The 21,910-nt window shown below is 39.0% G+C and overlaps 1 protein-coding gene across 11 annotated transcripts in view; it reads right to left on the minus strand.

The window, feature by feature from the left end:
- Positions 1–816: 816 nt before the first annotated feature.
- LOC116845760 (metastasis-associated protein MTA3) overlaps positions 817–21,910 on the minus strand; it is a 27,543-nt gene continuing 6,449 nt past the window's right edge. The window contains exons 5-14 of one of the 11 annotated variants that reach the window (XR_004378322.1): positions 19,149–19,331; positions 15,537–15,785; positions 14,726–14,997; positions 14,329–14,517; positions 13,769–14,226; positions 8,536–9,140; positions 6,990–7,136; positions 5,809–6,067; positions 5,279–5,688; positions 817–1,250 (exon numbers count right to left, since the gene is read on the minus strand). Coding sequence is in view for 5 of the 11 variants with exons in the window: in XM_032818816.1 (XP_032674707.1) it covers positions 5,550–5,688; positions 5,809–6,067; positions 6,990–7,136; positions 8,536–9,140; positions 13,769–14,226; positions 14,329–14,517; positions 14,726–14,997; positions 15,537–15,785; positions 19,149–19,331 (2,501 nt within the window). In the remaining 6 variants the exon portion in view is untranslated. Of the gene's footprint in view, positions 1,251–1,429; positions 5,689–5,808; positions 6,068–6,622; positions 6,699–6,862; positions 7,137–8,535; positions 9,141–13,767; positions 14,227–14,328; positions 14,518–14,725; positions 14,998–15,536; positions 15,786–19,148; positions 19,332–21,910 lie in introns of those variants that run through there. The other 10 variants (XR_004378321.1, XR_004378320.1, XR_004378319.1 and 7 more) reach the window with 10 other exon arrangements.

The raw sequence follows: 21,910 nt of genomic DNA on the forward strand, positions 1-21,910 counted from the left end.
TTATATCAAATCTTGCTGCCAAATTGCCGCTTGATATGCGGCAGAGCTTGTTGTCGGATAATTGCTACAGATTTATAGCAAAAACCGCGCAGAGCTTGTAGCGATTTGACGGCAGATTGGCAGCAGAAACCGCGCAGATCTTTCTGCGCTGCAAGCTTTGCACGGTTTTTGCTGCAAATTTTGCACCAATTGTCCGATAGCAAGATCTGTCGCCAAAACCGTAGCCTAATGTAGACACAGATGGCTATGGTTTTGCTATGAGTTTTTGATCAAATTTGCTGCCAATCTGCATGCAGTTTACGCTCAATTTGTTTACTGGGTATATTTCGCTACAATATACGATATCTATACGTGTTCGTAACTGCGGACATTAGTGTATTCTAGTAATATCTCTCATATATCCATGACTTCTATGGGATATCTGGAGGATATTGCAATATCCCGGCAAAATATCTTTAGGAAATTTTCCTTTGCTATGTGGGTGTCAGTTGTACGGTCGGCATTGTTTATATCTATGGGGAATAAGAAGGAATGCTCAATCATCGCAGACTATCCCTCAGTTTTTATTTAACTGCGTCTTATTTTATTACGATCTTCGTTTATTAGAATACAATAAATCATATACATACAATTATATATGCGGTAATTTACTTAACAAAATAATAGCTTAACTAATTATCAGTTAAGTAACTATTTATATACCGACCGATGCCGCTTATCAGTGGTACAATAATGCCTTATCCGGTGCGTGTGCAATCGAATATTTTTATTCGAACATCCCACTTTATCGTTTGATCCGATTTTGCTTTTTTTTTCTTTTTCAAGAAAGTAAATAGAAAAATCTGCAAATGTCATGTTGCCTTCTTGTAAATATACCGTATGCACGATATATCCATTTAATGCACGGTGTCACCATAATGTACGTCATTGAGTAAAATTTGCCTATTATTTCATAAAGTCATTATTGAAACTCGGAAACTTGTTTCTATTTCCTTTCTATATTCCCAATGTAGAAAGTGGTCTCTTCCTTGTTATCCGCTAGCAATTGTCCTATATATTCATGATTTCTCACAAGACCAGTCTTTTTCAAGTACTTACTAATGAGCGTACGAACGCCGAAAATTCAATTAAGGCCTCTGTATATACTCGCGTAGGTTATCCTTGTTCGATGGTGTCAGAAACGAGAAGTCGAGAAGCGAGAAATCGCATTACAATTCTGGTGTTATACGTTGAAGTAAAAAGATATATATCTGTTAAGAATAAAGAATTATTAGATAAGACAGATATAGGACAGATATAGAAAAACAAGGAAGAAGAGAGAGAAAGAAAACATCTTGAAAGGATTCTCTTTTATTTTTCACAGAAACCAAACAAATTATAATCAAGAGAGGATGAAAGAGATGAGTAAAAAGAGAAAAAAACTACTTGATTGAATTTGTATGTTTTAATGATACAACGTTGAGGGAAAAAGAGAAAGACATACAGTGAAAGAAAGTGTGAGACAGAAAGAATAAAACCTCGTTGAATTGCTGCAGTAAGCATTTCGTTGCATATGAATGTAGGACGTAAATTATTCGAAGAGAATTTTCAGATTGTACCCAGACGGCACAAATGCCAAAATCGAGTCATAAGCCGTCTTTAAGACAACTTTAAGACATCTTTAAGACAATACTTTATTATATCTGAAAGACAACTTAAAGACGTCTTATGTCCCACTTTTAGACATTGTGCTATCTGGGTAGTCATTAAACATGAAAACATGATTTTTTTATTCAAAATAATTAATTATTGTTGTTATTAATAATAATTATTAACTTTGAATGTATATATACATCATACCACACGCAAGCATACCTAACCCCTTGTCCACAACTTTGCTTTAATCTTTAAGCCGTAAGAAATTGACTAACTACAGTCGATTATTTTAAAAATAATTAATGTCTGGTTAGTCAATATCTTACGGTTTAAAGATTAAAGCAAAGTTGTGGACAAGGGAATACACATAATCAAATAACACGAGATACGGCCGAGGTACGGATGTGCAACACATACGTACACAATACAACACATGTATACACACGCGCGTGCATACATACACTCATTCACTCATTTACCCATCTTAAAACAAGCGATGGGCACGACTTTACATTCATCGGTAAAAGAAAAAAAGAGAAAAAATTTTTGGTCCAATATGCGCATCAGCTCACGAATATTATCGATCAACAAATCGGCAACAATGAATATAGTAGAAGCAGCAACAAATGAATATAGTAGAATGAAAATGAAGGCAAGAGAAAGAGAACACGAATGAAGAGAACCTGCGAGAATGGAATAGTACGTACGGGAGACAAAGAATGGGTGCGTTCAGCGAATTCAACAGTTGCATAATAGTTGAGCAATTCGTCAATGTAATTGGTCTAGATTTAGGGATCTAACAGTAAGAACCAATAATCGTTGATTGCTTACTGAGCGCTTTTTCCGCTGAACGCGCCCAATGCTCACTGTGAATATTTTTATTAAATTTTCGAGTTTAATGATTTCCATCGAAACAATTAATAAATAAACATAAATATAAAAGTGGAAGAATCCTAAACATATTCAGTAGATTGTGCCCGTTATGTTGTGTAGATTATGTCAGTAAGGGTGCGTTCGCTTTTCGCGCTATAAGCGTCATCCTATCTTTATCGTTCATTACATGCGGGAAGAAGATAGAATGACAGCGCATGAATGATAGAATGATCGCTCAAAGCAAACACAGCCTAAATGTAGTTCTAAAATCTCCGCTACGAGCCGCCACCGTTTCTGCTAACAAATTGAGATCGTAATGCACTTCAAAGATTAAGTTAGGTTAGGCGCACTGAAATTTATACTGGAACACGCGCTGCCTCTTAAGGCGTGCGGAATGAGAGAGAGGTTCCTTGTTTCCTTTCTTATCCTTGTCTGGTTCACAGTATACTCGAGAGTGGGGAGAATGATACAATCCAAGCTAAAAATTAGAGATAATATGAAAAGCAATGACCACTAAATGGCAATGACTTAAGCTTACGAACGAAAGTTTAAGATATAAAAAAATATATATATATTTTTTCTCATTTATTAATTAATTTATTATTAAGAAAAACAAAGCAAAGATGGTTCCTAATCCAAAGATTTGGCTTATGTTTAGAAATCAACCGACTTAGTTTTTGGTTCAGACTGTACTAGATAAAGACAGAGCGCTGTTAGAGACCTACAAGCATGCTCTCTCTCATCCCGCAAACCCTAGAGATAGCGCGTGTTCCAGGTAGTATATATTTCAGTGGTTGGGTGTATCTGTACTGTTCAAATAGCAAAATTCAATAGCAAGTCAGATAACATTTTACTTACAAGTGGCACAGTTCAACGATAGATTACATAACTTTTCTATTTTGAAAATATTAGAACTTCAATAACTGATGAGACAATGAAGCACTATAATTCAACAGTATCAAAGGACATTCAAGTCTGTTCTTTTCAGCTGCACTGCTGAACTGGTGAAATAAGTTAAAGTGAGAAAAGCATGGACGTAAGAATATATAGACGGAGCAAATTGTCGCGGGGTGAAGCCCAAGGGATGAGAGGAATGATTTTATGTATTATAGTGGAGTTGCGGTACCAAGATGGTAACAGCGATGGTCGCTGTTCTTATACACTGAAAATAGACACAAACTCCGGCATTAACATGACCGCGACGATGTAATCCTCTTGTCCCTTGAGCTTCACAACCCCTCGTCTATAATCGCACTTTTCACTATGTCCATGGAGACAAATATATCTTTTCTCACTCTAACTTATTGCGCCAGTTCAGCAGTGCAGCTGAAAAGAACAGACTAATAGTAAATAATCGTCTATACTGCGTTAAAGTGTAGGAAATGTAACAAAATTATACCCAGATTCTACTCTCTGTAACTAATTTCACTTGGATTTGCAAAAATCATGGATATACGATTTTTCGCTTCTGACATCATCAAAGACAGCGAGTATCTAGAGACTTTAAAATAATATTATTCTCGGCGTTCATATAAACTGAAAAAATCGATTGTAAGAACTGATACTTTCAGAATTTCTTCTTCATAATCTGGATCATGTACTAAAAATGTGTAAATCATCTCGTTGGTATTCCAAAGTTTACAAAAAGAGAGAAAAGAAATATATATATATATATATATATATATATATATATATATATATATATATATATATATATAATTTATATAAGAAATATGAATACATAAAATAAAGGACATATGTACAGAATATAGAATACATTACTGTTAGTGCTTCAACAGCACGATAATTCCTGTGATTATGATACGAAAATTTTAAAACAAATCATAATTGATAAAAGAAAAAAAAAAGAAAAATACCTTTGAATCTTCAGTAGTTGCAGAGAAATGATTAGGATGGTTCTTCCACTTTTATGCTTATGTTTATTTATTAATTGTTTCGACGGAAGTCATCAAACTTGAAAATTTAATAAAAATATTCACAGTGAGCATTCTTTCTCTCTGTCTCCCGTACGTACTATTCCATTCTCGCAGGCTCTCATTCACTCGTACTCTCTCTCGCTGACTTTTTTCCCCTCTCACTCTCTCTTTCTCTCTTTCTCTTGCATTCATTTTCATTCTACTACATTCATCTGTTGCCCGCACGGCCGTTAACATTCGTGAGCTGATGCGCATGTTGGGCCAAAAATTTTTTCTTTTTTTTTCTTTTTATCATTGTTAAAGTCATGCCCATCGCCTGTTTGGAGATGGATGGATGAGTGAATGAGTGTATGTATGCGCGTGTGTTGTATATGCGTTGTGTATGCGTGTCTGTTTTATTATGTACGTATGTGTTGCACATCCGTACCTCGTCCGTATCTCGTGTTACTTGATAATGTGTATGTTATGATTGTGTGGTACGATGTATATATACATTCAATTATTAATAATTATTATTAATAACAACAATAATTAATTATTATGAATAAAAAATCATGTTTCCATGTTTAATGACTACGGTCCGAACATTAATTCTCTTCGGAGCACTTACGTCCTACGTTCATACGCAATGAAGTGCTTACTGCAGCAATTCAACGACGTTTTTCTCTTTCTGTCTCACACTTTTTCACTGTATGTCTCTTTTTTTCCCTCGATGTTATATCATTAAAACATACAAATTCAATCAAGTAAAGTCTTTTTCTCTTTTTATTTATCTCTTTCATCCTCTCTTGATTATAATTTGTTTGGTTTCCGTGAAAAAGAAAAGAGAATACCTTAGAATCCTTTCAGGATGTTTTCTTTCTTTCTCTCCTTCTTTGTTTTTCCTAACTGTCTGTCCTATCTAAGGATTCTTCATTCTCAACGTCGAAGCAGCTGCCGATGACAAGAAGACGTGGCTTCGTTTCCAGAAGAAACATGAGCTTCGCTTTCCAGCATGACTTCTTCACTCTCAGGGTGACGTTAAAATTACGATAACAGCGTGATACTTCACACGCGGGGTCGAACCAATGTCGATTGGTTGGTTCGCGCGATTGAATCGCAAATTCAGTCCAGGATAACGACCATATCCTCGCCACGTACCGCCCTTTGCAAATGCGGTGGATGCAGAGGAGCCGACAGTCTGCGCCACGGTTTACGTGCTGCTCTTCGTAATTCCGCCGAAGAAAGAGTTCTTCTGAGTCTTCTGCAATTAAGACAAGTCGGATTAACGCGCGAATTCGTTCTCACACGTGAGACACGTATCGTATCCGCCATATGTAGTGGCAATTACATCTCAAAGTTCTTTTATAGTTATAATACTAACTTGATCTGCTCCGTAGCCCGAAAATAGACATCATCGGGAGCATCCATCCAGGAAATCACTTGTTTACGTGCGTTACTTCGTGATAACGGCGTGTGAGATGGTAGAGGATGTGGATGAGTGGCTCTACCGTTAAGAGGAGGCGCGAGAGGAAGCACAGCTGGTGCGGAGTGTTCCAATGCATGCTTTGGATGCAATTGCTGAGAAAGATGAGCTCTTTTCGCGGGAGGTCCGCTGGGAAGCCCCGTATTCAGGGCGAGACCTAATCATAAGAGAAAATAAAAAAATCTTGCGTTATGATATATTCATCAAAACAAAGAACGTCGTGCTAGTACACTTTGCTTCATGTGTAAATGTCTGAAATGTGGAAATATATTCGCCCTATTTACACCGATCGATTTAATACGCGTATCCCAACTAATAATTTTATACTAAATTATATCACATATTTTTACATTAAATTAATACTAAATTATCTCTTTATTTTATACTAAATTATTTAAGTTTATTTAAACTTTACTTAAAATTTTTTATTTAACATTACTTAAATTTTTTTATGTTATTTTACTTCATATTAAATCATTCTTTTTTTACTAAACTATCGTTATTTAATGCACGTAAACGATCGATATAAACAAGCACATTGTCCCACAATGCATCAACGTGATCCGTCGCGATTCCACATTTTGTGCTTATTTGAATTTGTATTTACCATCTGCAACTATTAGTTTATTTTACGTCGTCACAATCCTTTCCACTGGTTTTCTTATTATTATCATTACTCTTAACATTGGCTGTTAAAAGACGCGCTTTTTTCAAAGCTGTACAATAAAGACGCTTTTTTTACTACGACAGAGTATGGAGGTGTTCTGTAAGTTAAACTTGCTTTCCGACTGTAATATGAAATAAAGGAGGAATTGAAGACCATATAATTTCGTGAACAAATAAATAAATATTGAATTGTGCACAAGTTGCACTTTGGGGAAATTATAAAATAAGCTTATAACTTTCATGACAATCATCATCAGTTACAATTTTATTGAACTTTGACTTTTACCTTTGTCCCAATCCACATCCAGATAGAAGCCGATAAGCAAAGGCAAAATTTAACATATATATGACTCGAAATTTCAATAAAACCCAAATATACACGAATATAATAAGAGTCTGAACGTGAGACTTACCATCTGAACCATTCACTTCATCAAATGGTCTTGTACGTTTCATAATGGTCTGCTGCGTCGGCATGACAGGTTGTGGTTGCGGCGGAGTTATTGCGAGCCTGTCTACCTCAGGCTTGTTAGGCACCCTTTCATAGAGTAAACTACCATCTGTTGCAACAATAGAATCTCATGTTAAGAGAGTACGACGACTAATCATTTCGAGTCGTTCGAAACAAAAGCAAAAGAAATTCCGTAATTAACATGTTCACTACTATACACGGTTTATTTCAGGAAACCTCTCCACAAACAACATTATATTTTATTTTATGCAATTGCATAAAACATACTTTAAATTTCACCCCAAGATTCACAGTAGGGTTCTTAATGATAGTTCTATACTTTAGATGATTGGATCTGAGAGTCTAATTATAATATACTTCGTTAAAACTTACTTTATTTACGTAGAATTAAAAAGACAAATCATCGTTGTCACATATATGTGACATTAGTAGCAAACGTATTGAATGGAATCAAAATTTAATATTTGAGAAATATAAAGAGATGCTCAATTTAGATTCCGGATTAGCGCCACGTTCTTCATGAATTTGTTATTAAAGCATCATGGACGTAAATTTAATTCACTTTTTCAGGGAAAAAAACAAGCTGAAATTGTTTCAAATTGTTCTTCTCTCTCTGAAGAAGTGAACCTAAAGCCTAATCTACAATGTGCTCTTTGCTCTCTGTTTCTTATTCTCTATCTTTTCTAGCTTACAGTTTGATCTACAATGTGTTATTTGCTTCCTGTTTTTTTCTTTATCTTTCTGACTCAAACCTTGAAACCTGATCTACAATATGTTCTTTGCTTCCTGCTTCTTTCTCTTTATCTCTTTAGCCTGATTTACAATATGCTCTTTGCGTGCTGTTTCTAGTCTTCTATCTTTTTCTGACTTAAAGCTTAAAGTTTGAGTCAGAAAGAGATAAAGAAAAAGAAGCAGGAAGCAAAGAACACATTGTAGATCAAGCTTAAGCCTAATTTACAATGTGCTCTTTGCTTCCTGTTTCTTAATTTCTGTTTTTTTTTTATTTAAGGCTAAAATTTGATCTACAATATGTTATTTGTTTCCTGTTTCTTTTTCTTTATCTCTTTCTGACAGAAATCTTAAGCCTAAAGCCTGATCTACAATATGCTGCTCTTCTATTTCTTGTCTTCTATCTTTTTCTGGCTGAAAGCTTAAGGTTTGAGTCAGAAAGAGATAGAGAGAAAGAAGCAGGAAGCAAGGAGCATATTGTAGATCAGGCTTTAAACTAGAAAAAGATAAAGAACAAGAAACCGGAAGCAAAGAGCACATTAGGCTATGTTTAAGTCAAAAAGAAATAAAAAGAAAGAAACAAACAAAGAATACATTGTAAATTAAACTGAAATGTTCACAAAAGATCGGAAACAAACTTACAAAGGACATCAACGCGGAAACTAGAAATGAAAATGTGGAGTAAAGACGAGAGATCAATGTGTTATATATTGATAACGAACGTATTAAATGACTCGTCTATACTCTGTATTGCTTACCAGGTGCTTTAGGTGGCCGAGGGAAAAAGACTCGATCCGGTTGTTTACGCTGTGCTGGTGCAGTCAAAGCCAACCAGTCCCAATCACCAGGTTGTCGCGGAGATGGATGATCACCAAGCCTCGAGGCGATGTCGGTCACACGAGGACGTGGACGTGGCCGTACCGCCCGAGCCAAGATTCGCAATTCGGCCGGGCTCTTGGACGCGAGTTGCGTGCAGAGGTGTCTAAGTGGCGCTGCGTTCACCGGCTGATGAGGCGCCCGTGCTGCGTGACGCGTGCGTAGCTGGCCAGCGCAGAGACGTCGTGAAGCGCGCGCAAGCACCGAGGTGCGTAAATAAAACGCGGATCTTGTCTTCATCACTGGCCGCGGCGATCCACCGCCACCGCCACCACTACCGGCGGGACCACGAAGATCAAGCCCGTGCGCGCTAGCATAGTGACGGCTTAAATGAGCCTTGAGCTTGAATTCTTTCATACATCCAGGAATATTGCATCGGTGAGGTCGGTGTGCGCCGCCCATACCCTTACTCTCTTCGTCAGATCCGGCGCCAGTGCGTTTTCTGTCGAGATCAACGTCGTCTGCTCGAGAGGGCACCTGTTCAACCGTTAGACAAGAAAAAAAAGTCAAGTTAGAGGAATCCTTCAACTTTGTATATCCCGTAGATATTACGTATATTTATCTATTGACGCTTACAGTTCTCATGTATGCGATCTGATACAAGTATGCTGATATAAAGACGCAATGCGTACGTTAATGTTTAGTAGCGAAGTTATAATCGCTCTTCAATGAAAAGTAAATAAATTGAGTCGCAATTAAAAATATGTTGCAATTTTTGTGACAATTTCGAGAATCGTGAAAACTTTATGTAGCTAAGGCCCAGACCCAGACTTCAAGTAGAATTTAAATTCATAAATAAATAAATAAAAACAAATTAATTTAATATAAAAAGTACAAAAAATAAATATAAAAAAAAATATATATACATATAGACATAATCATCTCAGCTTAATGCTCGTTTCTACCAACTTTGGTTAACTTAACCGGCCAGTTATTCCAACGGAATTGACCAATCGCATTTCTCGTTAGTCAGAATTGACAGATACGACTGGTCAATTCCATTAGAATAATCAGTCGGTTAAACCAAAGTTGGTAGAAACGGGCATAAGTCATCAAATTGCAGTTAAAAAGTACTGATTTATTTATTGTTTAATTTTCAAACAAAAACTAGATTACTGTAAACGTGTCTGTTTAACTAATTCGGCTGCAAACTTAGATTCGAACTTAATGTTTCAACTACGGATATTTTGAAAAATCCAAATCCTCAGACAATCCAACTTTGAAACGTCACATATATCTGCTATCCGAATAATCGGGTACCCGAAAAATGTTAGATTCAAACAATTATTGAAGCCTTAATAGTAATGCAGAATTTGCTTATATATTCGTTTATTTAGAACAATATAAACGAACAAATCGATTAGGTATCTCGGGAATATACAGGATATTAATATAACTATTGCTACTTGGTATATCCTATTGCTATATCCTTAAAGCAAAAAAAGCTAGTCTTCAGATCTTCGAAGTTTCTCTTCTTAGAAAAAAACGTCTTATGGCGGTGACACTTTTTTTCTAAGTAACTTCAAAGATCTGAAGATCATCTTTGTTTTTGCTTCCAAGATATTCCAAATGGCGATAGTTACTGACTCACTCTATACGTGTTTGCACATAAATAAGTGTATCTACTGTTGAAATTTCAAGATTAGCTCAAACTTCGGATGACATTTCAAAAATATAAGATTATACACTGGAATTCGTAAATGCCTTACCTTATTCACCATATCGAGACTACTTATTAAACATTTGCACACAAGGCTCATTCTCCTAGATGCGCGTTCATCATGAACTGTTAATTAAAATCGGAAAAATAGCAAAAATGTTTCAAAGCAGCTGATAGTTTTACAGCTTGACGGTCTCGTCAGCAAGGAAGATTATTCGCTCGTGTACTATATATCAGAGTTATAAAAATATTAATTGAATTTTTCTCAATTCAATAAATGATTTGAATAAATATGTTTTAATTCAACTAATTAACGATTGATTCAAGTAAAATTAACCGAAGAATGTTTAATTGATGATTGATTTCAACAAATTCAATTAAAAGTCGTTCAATTGATGATTATGAGCAAAAAGAATCAAAGATTGTCCAATTAACAATTAAACTTAGTAAATTTAATTAAAGACCGTTTAATTAAATTTAGTAAATTTAAAAGTTGTTTAATTGACGATTGATATGAGCAAGTTCAATCGATTTAATCAAAGAACGTTCGATTACTCAGATTGAAATTGATTTTGTGAATAATATTCATTCTCAGAGCATCCTGACATCGTGAAAAATGCCGATAATTGAATAAGACCTAAAAGGAGCATTGAATATGTGAATCGTCACCAAGTTTGATTGAATCGATTAAATTTACTTATATTAACTGTCAAAATTAAACATCCTTTAATTAAATTTGTTAAGTTTAATCGTCATTTAAGCAGCTTTTAATTAAATTTCCTAAGTTCAATTATTAACTAAACAATCTTTAATTCCCTTTGCTCATACCAATCGTCAATCAAACTATTTTAAACTGAATTCGTTGAAACTAATCGAACAGTTTTCGATCCAATATGTTGAAATCAATTTTCAATTAAACAGTCTTCAATTGTATTGGCTTATATTAATTGTCAATTAAACACGATAATTAAAAAGATAAATAATTACTCGCAACTCTCTTACATATAATCAACAGAAAAATTATTTGTGCTTCAATGAGTATATATTTAAAAAAATTATATATTAGCATGTGGATGATAGTTAGAAGATAATACTATAATAATGAAAAAAAAGAGGGAAAATATTGCTTTCTTGATTAATAAACAGTTAGGATAAACGTGTATCTAAAAACGAATTTGTCTGGTCGAAAATATTTAGTAACTCTCAATCTAGGGAATTATCTGGCATTTATGAATTCCAGTGTACATAAGTCTGACAAATATATCAATTATCATCTCTTTTTTCAGACGCATTTATGTTTAAAGGGATTTTCTAATGTGAAGAAGACCCGTTTTCAAGGTGATTTTTGGAAATTAATTTTATGTAAATAATTAAACTTACAGAGTTAATGTTTTGTACTGATATTTATTCATCTTTAAAGAAACATCTCAAATTGTATCAAAACTTTTTATTCAAAATTGGAAAAAATACAAGTGGACAGGTCACGCCGTAAAATCGGGCATGTTAATCGCCGCCGTCCTCGTCATCTGAAATAAACGAATTTGCTTTTATTTTATTCTTTATGAATGTGACTATCGTCCGAATTAGAATCTTTTTGATATTTTTAAAATTACTATTTTTTCGGACCGCGAAAAGTTAGAATTTTTTAGTAAAAATCAGACTATTTTTTAAACACCGTCATTTTGTCAATTTTTCTTTAAATTATTTAATTCTAGTTCGTGCGACAGCCACATTCATAAAAAACAAAATAAAAGCAAATTCGTTTATTTTAGATGACGAGGATGGCCGCAATAAACACACCCGATTTTACGACGTGATCTGTTTCGTTCACTTGTATTTTCTTCAATTTTAAATAAAAAGTTTTGACAAAATTTGAGATGTTTCTTCAAAGATGAATAAATGTCAGTACAAAATATTAACTAGAAGTAGAATGTAGACCAAACTGAGATAACACGCGGCAATTTGACAAATAACATCAATAAGAAGACGAGAGAGAATGTGTTGGGACAGGAACCTGGGTAGCTCAGTGGTTCAGAGCAGTCGCCCGGCAAGCGAAAGACCCGGGTTCGAGTCCCAGCCCAGCAAACTCCGGCTTCCGATATACTTTTCTCTCCGACTCTTACAGTAGGTTTAACCATTTGCTTAAAATTAATTCCCAAAAATCGCCTTGAAAACGAGTCTTTACACTAGAATACCCCTTTAAGAAAAAGGAGGAAAAATTATGACATTGACCGCTGTGTTGATCGTACAAGTTAAATACAAGTTTAATTTATCTAATTACTATAGTTATGGTAAATGATTTTAATCTGAGATATTATATCATTTCATTGGCAATGCAACCGTATTTTTAATTCTAATTAATTGCACTTTATACATAACTTTTAGGGTGCGTTCGGGGAGCTTGCTACCGCGCTATTAACTCTACTATTACACTACAAGTAGCAAGCTTGGTTGCAATTAAGATTATTGGAAATCTACCAATTAAGGCAAACAGTTCAACAAACTACTCGCCCTAATTGGTAGATTTCCAACAATCTTAACTGCAATCGAGTAATGTAATTCGGTCCTAACGCTATCAACTCTGTTCGGAGCCAAAATAGTGCTAGCGAATGCAAGTTCCATGAAAAAAAAATGTAGTGTTAAAGGCCACCATATTGAGTAGTTGAAATTTAACCTACAAATTTTTGTAATTTGGAATCTTGTAATTAGATCTATCTCTGCATTAGATTTTCACATAATTCATTTTTTATATGTAAAGCCAACGTTTACAATCAAAAGTCTAAAACTTAATGTGCAGGAAATAAGGATACACAAGCAGCACAAACAATTCACTACTACTGTTTGGAGAGTTCGCAAACGCTAACGCTACCAATGCATTGTGGAAAAGCGACAGCGTTAGTAACGCGAAATCATGACGTAGAACACTACCGTCAGTGACGTCACGATAATGAATGGTAGTGCTATGAATGGTAGTTGGCTCTCCTAATAGTGGTAGCGCTAAATAACGCTGGTAACGTGTTCCCCGTGTCCAAACGCACCGTTAATAAAATACGATGATATTAACGTTGGTCACCGGTGATCGTCATAGTAGCAAACATGTTAAAAGTTTGTGTCTACGATACTAAAATTCAGCCCGATTTTGTTAGCCATGTAAAAGTTACTAAGAATTACTGCAAATGTTAGTAATTTCAACCAACTTTTATATACAACCAACAAAGTCGGATCGATCCCCAACATTGTCGACACAAACTTTAATATAGGTCTATTCTTTATAACTGCTTAAAGTTAGAGTTTGCATTTAAAATGAAATACAATATTCAACATTTGGTGAAAGGGAAAAAATAGAAAGTTTATACAAAATAGTTTAGGAAACGCAGCTATAAATAACAGACTGTTTTTTTTTTATCACAAGATATTGACAAATAAAAGACGAAAGTCATTACTCATCCAATACCTTAAGACCTCCGTATTTCTTCCAGTATGTCCAACAAGGCTGGCAAAGTCGGTATTGCAAGTGCGAAGGTCCCCATGAATACCACTGCGGGCTCTGCATTATCTGGCAGCTCTCGCATGGCTTGGAGGAGCCGCTACCACCACTGCCGCCACCGCCGCCGCCGCCGCCGCCGACCATCAATATCCCGGAATTTTCGCCGGACATGCTGCCATTGCTATTGCCATTCAGCACGTTGCTCGGCTTGCCGTTACTGTTGCTGTTGCTATTACCCAACGGTACGATCGTCGCGGAAGAAGGGATGGTTGTCGATGCGGGAGTTTTGTTGTAATTCGGTATATATACTTGTTTCAGCTTACTTTCCGCCTCGACCGCCTTTACTCTCTTCTGCTGGACATAGCGATCGGTCGTCTTCCACATATAATAGTACTCGATCACGTTCATCAACGTCTTCCACGGTAACTATAACAGACGTAAGAAACATAAATATTAATAAAACCCGTCAAACAGCTCTGTGCTTTTGCACGTTTGTTTGCAGTTCATTCGTGAAACGCGCACGCTTACAAAGTCAGTTCGTATGTCGGGGAAGTCCTTCCCGTATTTCTCGAGCGCTTCTTCGAACAGGTTTGCCTCGGACGCGCTCCACTCCTCCATCTCGTCTCGACACAACACTGGGCCCGAGCTAGGTACTAGGGACGACATAGCTTTCGCTACGTCGTAGTTGTGTCGGTGCAAAGTGTCCATCGCATGAAACTGCAAAACATTTATAAGATTTAATGAAACTGCAATTCTAGCACTGCGCCTCAAGCTTGTCTTGACGTAAGTAAAGAAGAAAAACAAATCTACATATCTGTCTGCTAAGTGTGCCGCCTGAGCTCTCTCTATTTTTTAAATCATTAAATGCAATGTCATTATGTATGCAATATTACGAGAAGCATGCTATATAGGGAACGACACTCACTAGGGTGATGTCTCTAGAGGCTGCAGCCGCTGACATGTGTAATGACGGTTGTTTGACGGAGGACGAGCAGTCGAGGGCTCTCGCGAAAGTTCCGACTGATCTGCTGACCACGAGGAACTGATCGATTTGACGATCCGTCAAATTGTGCCGTGGTGTCCACACCAGCGTCTCCAAATCTTGTAACCTGCGAGAATCCGCTTCCCTCTCCGCGGGTGACAAAACAGTGGCCGCGATACCGTCGGCTTGATATCTGCTGCCCACTCTTATTTCACCTTTTGGAACAAATGTTGGTTTTTCATATCAGTTGTCACATTTTTACATCACATTTTATATCAATATCACTAGCACACAGTAGTAAACTAGTAACACAGTAATACACTAGTATCAGTTGCTCAGTGGAATTCAATGAGACGTTTTCAACCCACTTATTAAACCGGTAAGCTTTGCTCCTGTCTTTCCGCAATTTAAGTCGACTCAGTAGCTGCTTATTATTGTTTATAATCAAGTATTTTTCAGACTGAAAGGTCATGCAGACGGATACTCGATGATCAGAGATTTTTGTGAGATTCGCTCTCGAAAAAATCGCTGACCGATTTGGCATCATACGCGTTCACTGGGATCACGTAAAATCCCACAGGATATTGTGGACAACATTTATAAAGCACAAAATGTCGCAGGCAATCTTGTTTAAAGATTAATAGCAGAGTGTTTCTAATATATGATATCCGCAACGATGTAAAATACCAGTATAATTTCACAATAACATAAAATAAATATATCATATCGTATAGGTATTTTATAAGATACTCACCTCTGTCGGCCAGCAAAGTCCGTTGAGCAGGATCAAATACTAAACAATAAAAAAACGAATCCTCCTTGTTTAAGTAGCTTAGTAAGGATTCGGTTTCGTTTAGTAACGTCACGCAGCATTTGCCCCGAATATGCGTGGCTGGCATTGTTTCCACTTGCCGCGACAGGAAGAGTTCCCGATGCTTCATTTGGTGACGCTGTTTAGTACTTAATTCCGGCACTCCTCCCGGGCCCACGGTGTCGTCCAGCCCTATACACCACAAAACAATCAAGATGATATACTATATTGTTCGCACGCGCGTGTGGCGTGAGATAGAACTCGTGTATAAAAATCGACATAAGTCTGAATTTATATGAATAAAAAACAGAAGAAATTATATATATACACACACATATTGCACGTTGTTTGCAATGAAAAAGTTAAAAAAGCTGAAGAATAAAAAATATCGTAAAGTAACTGGACTAATTTCGCGACTAATTACAAGTCTCGAGACTTTTTCAGTACGGACTCTGCTACATTCTGTTGATCCAATCGTCGTCTGAACGCGGCATCGTACACGGCGGATGATTTCTCTCTTACTTTTTACGCTAAGGATCGATCTCGTGAAGGAATGCACGGGAAAGTAATGCAATAAACGATGGGACGCCACGATGCATCATGTCTGTGCGAATACAAAAGATAATACACGATTAGAGGAACACAATCACACTTGAGCACCCACCGAACGGGAGTTATCGCCATCTTTCTCTCGTCTCGCTTATACACTGAGAGAAAGAGTATCTAAAGAATAAAAAAATATTCGCAATAGGCATTAATAACGTATTCACCAAAATACCTCAATTCTTTTATTTATTTAATTAATTATTTATTTATTTAATTAATTATTTATTTATTTAATTAATTATTTATTTAATAGTATATTTTTTCATTTAAAATAAATTTCCTCTTAATGCAAAAATATTAGTACAAGAGTAAACATGTTATTAGTACCCATCAAACAAATGCTTCTTAATCTCATGGATATTTTTCCTCTCAATGTAAAGTTTTTCCTTTCTTTCCTCTCTCGACGCCATTCGACTGGCAACAAAATTTATACGAGGTAACGGTTAACTAACGAATTTCTAAGTATAATAATGTTTGGAAAAGGCTCTGAGATTTTCATAAAAGTTAACTAAACGTAAGGGGCTTTTAGAGCCATACGTTGAGTACGCTTTATTTATATCAATTTGAATTGTTAGATGTATCATATGTAAACATTTTCGTCCTTCTTTTAGGGCTTTCTTTAGTGTATATATAAAATTATAAATGCGCAGACTTAATAAATGCCTCAAAGAGATATATCAACATGGAAGATATCAAGATATATCAACGATATATCAACATGGAAGATATTGTTTAAATATGATGGAATTCGATCATTGTTCCAGTGTTTACATAAAAAAAAAGTCCGCAAAAACGCCTTTATGATCTTACCGTCGATGTCTACCCATTTCTTAATATCCCGACTAAAGATCTGCGATGTATAATTAAATAACTTATTGGATATAAAATAGTTGTTACGCATTCTAGCGCTAATATCTTAAAGTACAATATGTTTGGAAAAGGCTTTGAGATTCTTATAAAAATCAACAAAATTGTAAACGGTTTCCATGTGAATGTTTAAATGATCTAATCCTGTCATATTTAATCTTCCGTATTGACGTATTTTTTAGACATATTTGAGTCTGCGTATTCATAATTGTATATATACACCGAAAAAGGTGTCCCAACGAGAACTGAAACGTTTGTGGTTGTGCATCAACGTTTGTACAATGTTGATGCCCAACAATTTAAATTAATAGAAACAAAGAGTACTTATACCCAAAGCATGGTACTTACAGACCCTTTACGATTTAGTTAACGATTTTTAGTTAACGAATTTCTTTCTCATATTTTCGCGATTCTCTCACGGGTTCTTCACCGATCTAATATCTTCGATTTCACGCGTGTCGATTGGTCGCCTGCTAATCTCTCGCACGTAGCCCGACGTGCTGCTCTCCGTGCACGCCGCTCTCCCGGGTTAAATCGAACGATGGAAATGAAACGCAGGATCTCGGTCGCGTGAGCGACGATGTACCGAACCAAACAGGCAGAAGAACCAAAAAAAAAAAAAAACGAAAGAAAGAGAAGAAGAAGAGACACCAGCAAGAGCGGGCAACGTAAAAGGTAAACAACAATCTGCAACGGAAAGGTGAGATTAACTGCCGACAGAGAAAATCTACCTCATTCAAAGAAGCCTCAGATTACTAAAGTATCGTCATACGAAGCGGCGGGATTTTTCTGTGATTGTGTGTAGATGACACGAGTGAGAGAAATGACGAGTGAAAACGCATACGTCGCGATAGCTCGCCTCCCTCCCCCCCGTTCGCGATTTCGACGGAGAACGCGACCCAGGTAGCCGCGCCACCTTGGCGCTGCGCCTTCAGGAGATCGCGAACCCTTCTGGAAATCGGCAGACCGCCATGAAAGGCGCACGGCAACAGAGCAAACGGTAGAAAATCCGCTGGCCGGAAGAGACTCGCGTTTCCGACCAGGATCACGAACGGGCTTCGCGTGAATTCACAGCTCCCCGAGATCGTCGACGCGATAGAGACAGTAATGATCACTCGAGATCGCGAGGGCAGACAAGAGATGCTTGACGAATAAAAAGAATCCACGAGATCGCGCAGTTCTAAAGATAGAATGTTCAATCAGACGCGGGCGATATTAAGCAAGTATCTATCAATCGTTATCGCGTCCACGTACGCGTGCATGAACACACGTACGCGGATTTGTGTACGAGTTCCTGTGCGAGCGAGCGATCGCGAGCGCAACGTGCATGAATGAACGAAGCGCACATGTGTGGGCACCCACGTGAGAAAAAACCGCCGAGGCCCATGTCTTCAAACTGAACAGAGAGGAGCCCGGTTATGCCCGATTGTGTTTGTTGTCTCTTTGGCCTTACAGTGAAACTTGCCTTGACGTACGGCAGACACCAAGATTACAAAGATTTTGGCAAATCCCGCCGCTAAATCGGTAGCCTTGTATCATCACTGGCTTCTGCATGAGACTAATGAGATAATCAAAAGATGCAAATCACGTGTGCCATTCACTGACGAATCCACATCCCTGCATCGCGTGGCAAAGTATCACACGTCGCGGTTCTCATACCGGCATAATTCCGCGGCATAATTTCGAGCGAAACGCGAGAGATCGCCGTGTATGTGTGTGTGTACGCTCGTGTTAAAGGAGCGCTGATCGCGGAGACTCGATACTATCGATTAGCATTCATCTATAACATAAATACATCGTCGCGGTCGGTATCCACGTTCAAAGCTGGCGTTTGACGTTTGAACACGGGCAGTCGGAAAGTCGCGTTTGCCGGCCGGCCGGCGAATCTCATTCTATCACGAATAACACAAAGAGTCACAATTAATTACATTCAATGGCGCGTTTTGCGACAGTGTACACAGACCATGCGTCGCGACCGAGAGATCACGTATTCGTTGCGCGTGAGGAGAAATTATCTTGCAGGTGCAGCTCGCCGACTAGATTCATCGGTAATGGTCATCTTTTGATCAACTACTCACTCACCATGGGGCTCTTGGGCCTCCGATAATGGGGCCTTCAGCCAGCCCCCTTTCCCGCCCCCTTTGATCATCACTTTAGGCCCGATCCCATCTTTACTAGTCATTTCCTTAGTAGTGTCAGGGTTCTCGAGTTTCTGATTCTGCGTGCTCGCAGGGGATTCTGACCTCTGTTGCTCCGCGCTTGCCACTGGAATTTTCATTACAGAAACCCACTCTACTATTTCACGTTTTCTAATTTCCTCTACACAATACACGCTTGGAAAGATACACGACCATACAGTACCACCTGAGCCCTTTACGAAACTCTAAGAGCATCGCACGAATCGTCTATCTTATACGTTTTCGTCCGTTTCTCTCTCTCTCTCTCTCACTCTTTTCGCTCTGTTCTTATTACACACACACGCGCGCGCGCACGCACACACACACACCCACACACATATACATACATACATACATACACACACACATATATGATATACTCCTATCATGTATCCTATCCCTCTGTAATTCCTATCAATAGTTAGAATACAATTTGACAGGCGCATCACACAATCGCATGTGTGCGCCGTATGTTTGTCATGTATGTGTGTATATAAGTTTGTGCTATGTACGTACGACTCACAACTCTGATTATCTCAGCCAATTCCATCCGCGTTTCTATTTACCATTCATAGCTCCACGGCCTGTATTTTCATCCGCGGCGTGCGAGATCAATACCTCGCGCCTCACGTTGTCGAGTGACTTGAGTGAGCGAGTGGATCAAAATATCCGCGCTCGAGCTGGATGATACCAATGCTCGATTTTCGGACATGCATAATACGTGATGGTGCGGGTTGGCGCTGCTCGTAATTAGCGCCCGTGCTCTCGCTAACGCGAGAGCAGAGGACCGCAGAGAGAGAGAGAGAGAGAGAGAGAGAGAGAGAGAGAGAGCCGCACGCTCGTCTTCTTGCCGAGCGCGCGCGCTACCCGTGCTCTACGTGGTGCGCGCACCACTGTCGAGACAACGGTGAGGGAGCGAGCGCATGCAAAGCAAAACGAAAATTATCGCACTCGGCGAGTACTGTTTTTCGAGCCCGCGGCCGCGCCGGTCGATCGTGCCGCGCAAAACGAGACAAAAGTTTATTACGGTCGCGCTCGGACGGACTTTTGCCATCGGCGTCTAATTAGCCGTTGATTTTTCAATGCGATCCATAAGCGGAGAAGAGCATGCCCGGTGACTGGACCAAAACCAATTTCTGTATAAAGCCTCTCTTCCTTTGACCGTTCCCTACCGTCCTCCTCCTCCTTCTCCACCCTTTCGCACCTCCCCTTTCCCCAGCCCATTCCGCCCTCCGCTTTTCGTCCCTGCGTTGCCCCGTTGTTGCAATCACACACACGGACACCATCCGTAGATGCGTGTGTATCGACTTCCGCAAAAGACAAAGGAAGCGAATATTCTTTTTTCACGAAAATTCGAGATACCGAAGCGCAAGGTTCTAGAGAGAGAGAGAGAGAGAGAGAAAAAAAGAAAGAGAGAGAGAGAGAAAGAAAAAGAAAGAGAGAGGGAGGAAAGGAGAGAGAGAAACAGAGGGAGAGAGTGTGGCAGAAAGGGGAGAGAACCCAATTCGGAGCAAATACCGCCGGACGAACGCATATACATGGACAAGTCGTTACATACACACGCGCGCGCACACACATACAAACACACACATGCACACACATACGTACACGGAGCAGACAGACAGGGATCGGACGCACGCGCGCGCGCGCGAGAAAGAGAGACGCACACATATACACGTGTACGTGGCGCGAAAGAAGAGAGGTGCGGTAGCGGAGGGGAATTCGACGCCAGGGGGACGAGAGAGCAGAGTAGTAGCAAATGCTTAAAACGAAGATGGCTAGTGGGGCCCACCATTTTCGCCCAAGCACACACACGCACGTGTCTGTGTGTGTGGAGTGCGTGTGGAGTGTAGCAGTCTGTGTGGGAAATACACGTAACATATACCCAAGCAACCCCTGCGTCAGCCATCCATTTAGTTGAGGGTGGTGGGTGGGAAAGGTGGGTGTGGGGAGGAGGAAGAGGAGGAGGAGGAGGAGGATGAAGAGGAGGAGGGCAGGGAGGTAGATGGAGATGGAGGAGGATGAGGAGGTGGAAAAGGGGGACCTAGCGGGTGCACACCAGAGTGGCCCCCCTCGCCCACCCCCAGGCAGATCGATACAACACCCCCGACTCCCAACCCGCCACCACCCCCGCAACTTTACTTATTATACATTCCCACCCCAAATCCCCGCGTCTCATTATCTTTGTCATTGCGAAAGGAAAAATCGAGAGACGCCCCTAGATAAACGTGTGTGTGCGTGTGTGACGCGTGGCTGGGCGACGCGGAAATGGATTCGGACGTATGCGTGCGTTCACGCGATGGTCTCCTGGGAGAACACGGCCCTTTTCCTTCTTATCCTCCTTTGCTCGGATTTTCCACGTTCTTCGAAACGAACGAATCGTCCGCCGAAAACACACGCGCAACCGCGTCGTCGCGAACGGAACAGTCGCCACGATGATTATTTCTGCCGAACGCGCGCGCCAAGAGAGACGCTTCTCTCTGTCTCGTGGCCCCGAAAATTGCGTTTTGCCGCCTTCACATTTCTCACGCGAAATCGATCGATCGAGGGAAGAGAACGCGCGAAAGAGCGGTTTCGGTACAACGGGAGAACATACACCTTTCTCCGACAGAAATCTCTCTCTCTCTCTCTCTCTCTCTCTCTCTCTCTCTCTCTCTCTCTCTCTCT

The sequence above is a fragment of the Odontomachus brunneus genome, unplaced genomic scaffold (assembly GCF_010583005.1).
Source record: "Odontomachus brunneus isolate Ranch 3 - 2012 unplaced genomic scaffold, Obru_v1 Obru_scaffold_057, whole genome shotgun sequence".
In the NCBI taxonomy this organism is placed as follows: domain Eukaryota; kingdom Metazoa; phylum Arthropoda; class Insecta; order Hymenoptera; family Formicidae; genus Odontomachus; species Odontomachus brunneus.